Source organism: Scleropages formosus, chromosome 3, assembly GCF_900964775.1.
Source record: "Scleropages formosus chromosome 3, fSclFor1.1, whole genome shotgun sequence".
Lineage (NCBI taxonomy): Eukaryota > Metazoa > Chordata > Actinopteri > Osteoglossiformes > Osteoglossidae > Scleropages > Scleropages formosus.
Window position 1 is genome coordinate 39,461,420 of NC_041808.1, and position 6,283 is coordinate 39,467,702.

General features: G+C 40.5%; 1 gene segment (V, D, J or C); it reads right to left on the minus strand.

Annotated features, from left to right (window-relative positions):
• Positions 1–5,535: 5,535 nt before the first annotated feature.
• LOC114910221 (immunoglobulin heavy variable 3-66-like) lies at positions 5,536–6,030 on the minus strand. The segment is given in 2 exon segments: positions 5,536–5,858; positions 5,963–6,030. Coding segments are annotated over 2 exon segments (375 nt in total).
• Between the last annotated feature and the right edge of the window lie 253 nt (positions 6,031–6,283).

Sequence of the window (6,283 nt, forward strand, 5' to 3'; positions counted from 1 at the left end):
GTCCTCTTCATTATTGTTCCTAGATGTTGAATAACCTTCAAGGTTAATTAGTACTGAACTGATTACAATAATACATTAATACGAAATAAAAAATATTACGTAGCTATTTTCAGTATCGCAGCGTTCTTCTTATACAGAGGAAAACGTTGAACAAAAAAATCTGCAACATGAAAGGTTACTATTAGATTCCATGCATCTCTGTGTAATTAACATTTGTTGAAATACAGTATATATACAATATACTGCACCTATACCATATACCCATGTCATATTTTGTAGGTAGAGAATATAGTTTTATAGAAGAATTAAATAAAAAGGATCCAGAATGAAGTGTTAACTTTCTTCTGAAAATCCAGCAAATACCTCTTTTCCTCTTACTCTATACTGCACACATACATTATATGTTTGTCGTATAAAGACAGCGTTATATTGTGAAGATATTTAATATTTTAACAGTTGATGTATGAGAGCAAAAAACATTTTTACCAATTTATTTTTTCATTTCAACCTTTAAAAGAGATGAGATTAGTGTAATAACATTTTTACTTTGTATAAGGAAAATACAAATACTTATAGTAGATGATGAAGTCCTGGATAAAAACAGTGTGAGATTATTTTTGCTGTTTTCATATTTTGTGTGTGTGTGTGTGTGTGTGTGTAGTGTATACTGTACTAACTTGGAAAGTTAATTTTTCATTCTTCTGCACACCTCCTCTGTGTAAACACAGTGTTAAATTCTAACTGTCGGTGAGGCAGTTTTGCATGAGCTATAGAGCATCATTTGTGTATTACTATGTCACCGATTCTGCAATACACACGCGTGCTGATAGAAGGTATTTTTGTGGCCAAGGACAATAATTTGTAACCTCAAGTTTGTCAGTTTCAAGTCTGTCTTTGCTACTGCTGTTATACCATTAAGAAAGCTGTTTATAAGCGAGGACATCTGGTCATTTTCCCTAAAGACCATGAGAAAGTTTGTATCCACTCCAGAGACCTACAGTTTATGAAGTTTTCTCTCTCTATGGTGATTTTAAATTGTCATAATTTATCGATTTTGTTTTTTTTTTTTTTTGAGAAAAGCAGCACATTTTGAAGGGAGGACACGGATGTGGCTTATCATTTCCTTTCTACCTGCATGTCTTCATTTTGAACCAGAGTAAATCATGCAAACTCAAAACACCCTGAATCAGATTCATACCTACACTCAAACGTTAATGCAATGTTAGGCACCAGAGTTACCTGCTGCACCACTTTGCTCATTAATCAACAGTTGTAGGATTCCAAAACAGGCACAGTAGTGGACTTTCCTGAAAGAGATTTTGTAAAATATTTTCAATGAGATGTGTTTTTCTCCAGTTTGATGTGCTGCTTACATTGTGACCTTGTTCAACGAGTGACAGAGACACACTTCAGCGACCCTCAGTGTGAGATGTACTGAAGCAGTTATTGTACAGCCCTGCAGTGTCTCCACTCACTGTGTCTCTCGCACAGTAATAAACTGAAGTGTCTTCATCTTTCAAGTTGTTCATCTGTAAATACAGCTGGTTCTGACTGTTGTCTATGGAGATGGTGAATCTGCCTTGAAAAGAGCTGCCATAGTAGGTGCTACTGCCACTAATATAACCAATCCATTCCATTGGCTTTCCAGGAGGCTGTCGGATCCATGCCATCCAGTAGCTGCTGAAAGTGAAGCCAGAGGCTGTACAGGTGAGTCGATGAGATTCTCCAGGCTTTTTAACTGCTGCTTCAGACTGAGTCAGTGTCTGACCAGTAACACCTGTGGAAAGAAAACAAACATTAAACCTCCATCTCAGTACTCAAGAGCAGACACAGCTTATATGTGTCATTAAAATGTACCTGTTAAGCATGTTGTCATTATGAGGAGAGCAGTTAAGAAGGTCATGGTGAATGTGTGTGACTGTGCTCTGTGGTAAAATGTTAGTTGAAGCAGTCAGAACTCGGCGTTCGTTCCCTCTTTGCTCAGTGTACAGATATAAACGTAGAAGCAAGAGCTCAGTTTGCATGAACTCCTCCCTCTGACTGGACAGGTGACACTCGGTTTAAAAGGAAGATTCAGAGCTGTAGGCAGGTCCACATGGAAGGTTCACAGCAGGCACTTCATCCTCATTGTACTTCATCATCACTTTCACATGGATATAATATACTGTCCAGATGGTTCGACTGTATCCTTATACTGTCCTCCTAGGTAGTAGCCTGACCAGCCTGTCTCCAAATATGACTACTAGGACTCTACAATAGGGTCCAGACCACTATGACCCTGCTTTTTGAGAACCGGTTATGGACAGTGATTGACTAATAACATATAATCCAAGCCAAACACATTCTTAATTAAGATCAATAATGTTTGGTAATGATGAACAAAATGACCGAGTTAATACTGCATCACTATTATGGATTCACAGTTAGAAATAGTAAATTTTGTGTTTTTGGTCTTTCCTACCCAGTGGGCCATAAAATGGTATGCAGTAGTGGGTCAGGAAGTAAACATAGTAAGAAATACACTGTACTTCTCTCACAGTCTTTATTAGAGCAACATCCTCTGGCCAGTGGCTGTACAGCACTATAATTCCATCACCTACTGAAGTTAGGTGCATTTATTTTTATTTAGTGTATTTGTTTAGCAAACACGTTTCTCACAAAAAGCACAACAGCGCATTACAAAAACAAAAAGGAAGTTGGTAGTTAAAAAATCGTTCATTTGCTCTACAGCTGTTTCATCAAAACATTTAAATGTGTGAATCCATATTCAGCCAGGATCTTTTAAACATTTTAAGCCAGTTTAGAATGAATGGTAATTGATTCATTATAATTCAAGTACATATTAAAATTCCATATGGGTTAAAGCAGCAATACATGCAATGAACACTGTACGTCTTATTTGCATTACAAATAATACAGAAGCTGGAAGTTTATACAAGTTGATTTGCTTGTTAACAGTTTCCTCAAGATGTTTAAATTCATATTTGACCTGATTCCTTAAAACCTTTCAAACCAGTTTGGAATTCATAAATAACTCATTATAATTAGAGTGTATATGAACTGAAATTCCATGAGGGCTAAACCCCCATAAACAGGAGTCTAAACAGACTATGAGTTGGAGAAGCAGTTCACCCCTCTCACACCTTCCTCTCCCTGTGCTGTTTTTGTACACGTTCTCTGTCTCACTTCTCTCACTGTGAGTCTCTCCCACAGTAATACACAGCTGTGTCTTCAGCTTTTAGATCATTCATTTCCAAGGTGACTGCGCTCCTGTCATTGTCCCTGGAGAACGAGAATCTTCCCTTCCCAGACTCTGAGTAGTACTTGCTGTTCCCACTAGGTCCGCTGATGTATGAGACCCATTCCAGGCCTTTCTGTGGAGCTTGTTTCACCCAGTGCATTCCAGGTCTGTGGATGATGCAGTCAACATGGGACTGCACTACATCCTGCAACATCTGGACAAACCAGGGACTTATGTGAGAATCCTGTTCGTGGACTTCAGCTCGGCCTTCAACACCATTATCCCAAACCTCCTCCTGTCCAAATTAGCCCAACTCTCTGTGCCCACCTCCATCTGTCAGTGGATCACCAACTTCCTGACAGACAGGCAGCAGCTAGTGAGGCTGGGAAAATGTTCATCCAATACTCGCACAATCAGTACTGGCGCCCCCCAGGGATGTGTGCTCTCCCCACTGCTCTTCTCCCTGTACACCAACGACTGCACTGCAAAAGACCCCTCTGTCAAGCTCCTGAAGTTCGCAGACGACATCACACTCATTGGCCTCATTCAGGATGACAACGAGTCTGCTTACAGACAGGAGGTTAAAGAGCTGGCTGTCTGGTGCAGTCATAACAACCTGGAGCTGAACACGCTCAAAACAGTGGAGATGATTGTAGACTTTAGGAGAAACACCTCAGCATTATCTCCACTCACCATCATGAACAGCACTGTGGCAACAGTGGAGTCATCCAGGTTCCTGGGCACCACCATCTCACAGGACCTGAAGTGGGAGCCCCACATAGACTCCATTGTGAAGAAGGCCCAGCAGAGGTTGTACTTCCTTTGCCAGCTGAGGAAGTTCAACCTGCCACAGGAGCTACTGATGCAATTCTACTCCGCAGTCATCGAGTCTGTCCTCTGCACCTCTATAACTGTCTGGTTCTGCTCAGCTATGAAATCAGACATCAGAAGACAACAGCAGATAGTTCGGACGGCTGGAACACCGTCCCCACTCTCCAAGAACTGCACTCATCCAGAGTTAGTAAAAGGGCTAGCAAAATCATTCTAGACCCCTCACATCCAGGCCACTTCCTCTTTGAATCTTTGCCATCTGGCCGGCGCTACAGAGCACTGAGCACCAGGACAGCCAGGCACAAGAAAAGTTTCTTTCCTCAAGCCATCTACCTCATGAACAGCTAAATCCCCCTAGAGAGTAAACCAGTGCAATAGACAACGCTATTTATATTTATAGCTATTTATCGTATCATATCTCTTACTCACACTCCCTTGCATTTGTATAGAACATACCTGTACATACATACAATGTCTAGTGACTATTTTTGTATATTGGGTACTTTATATTTTTATATATTTTTTATTTTTTATTCACATATTCTGTCTTCTCATCTGTCTTGTCACTGTCATTCTGTCTGTGCTGGGGAAGTTCCTGTCACCAAGACAAATTCCTTGTATGTGTGAACATACTTGGCAATAAAGCTCGTTCTGATCCTGATTCTGAAAATACAGATGAAAGAGTCCTAGATACCTGAGATTAGAGCTCTCCCTGAACCTAGAAGTGGAGCGTGCTCTCGCTGTTGGTGTTCTATGGTGTCCCTGTGTTCATCCTGAGTCTGATCCTCAGGGATCCTGACATTCACATGATTTTGTGTGTTCTTCTCATCTGGTGATGGCTTCCAATGACAATGGTACTTGGATCATTTTGAAATTATACTGCTTTGTTTTACACTGTTTTCACAGTCTTGTTGCTTGAGCAGCTGTTGAATGAACTGGAAATGTCTTTCTAATGTTTTCAGTGAACAAGAATTTGGAAAAATTAATGTAGACACACAGAATAAAACATGAATTGGAAGATGTCTCAATTATACTGTAACAGAGTGAACCTTAGGATTGCAATGATTAAATAAATAATAGAAAGAAATGGAAGGAGGTGTGGTGGCGCAGTGGGTTGGACCAGGTTCTGCTTTCTGGTGGATCTGGGGTTTGAAACCTGCTTGGGGTGCCTTGTGGCGGACTAGTGTCCTGTCCTGGGTGTGTCCCCTCCCCCTCCGGCCTTACGCCCTGAGTTGCCGGGCAGGCTCCAGTTCCCCATGACCCCATATGGGACAAGCGGTTCGGAAAATGTGTGTGTGTATGAATGGAAAAAAACAGTCATCTTAACTCTTATTGTTACTTATTTATTACTGTTGAAAATATCAGTTAGAAAGTGCACAAATAACTGTATAAAGACATATCATTTTTTACATGCACCTGTGTTGCAGCTCGTGGTTTTTGTACAGCTGCTGAACTGAGATCAGTCAGTGTGACTCTCGAGCACAGTAATAAACAGCCGTGTCCTCTGCTTTCAGACTCTTGGCCTCCAAGTACTGTGTGCTTTTGGAGACATCCTCAGTCAGGATGAACTGTCCTTTCAGGGATGCTGCGTAGTCTGGATCATATGTACTACCAGAATAGACAACTCCAATCCACTCCAGTCCTGCACCTGCTTTCTGTCGTATCCAGTGCATGTAGTAGTTTGTCATTTGAAACCCAGAAATGACACAGGACAGCTTGACAGACTCTCCTGGTCTCTTCACCTGAGGAGGTGACTGATCCAACCTTATGTCATCACACTGGACCCCTGTAAAAATCGACATGTCACAGTTTACTCAATACTTTGAAATTCATCTGCAAATCCAGTATATTTACAATATTGCATTGCAGTTTTAATTTCTACATTCCTACCTTGTAGACATCCCAGTATGAAGATTAAACTCCCAACAATATTCAGTTCCATTGTCCAATATGACAGAACAAGTGGTGTCAGTATGATCTGATACTGTTTGTGATTCTGATTTTTATAGCAGAACAGTGGAGGGTAACTTTGCATAGACCCTCCTAGAGGTTCAAATACAGACTGCTGGGAAAACATCATATCATTACTGTTCCTGGACATTTCCTTTATAACCTTTCCTGGTGAATTATTATTGAACTGATTACAGTAATACATTAATAGTTAAACAATAAAAAAATGACAGCTCTATTCAATATCACAGCTTTGTTCTT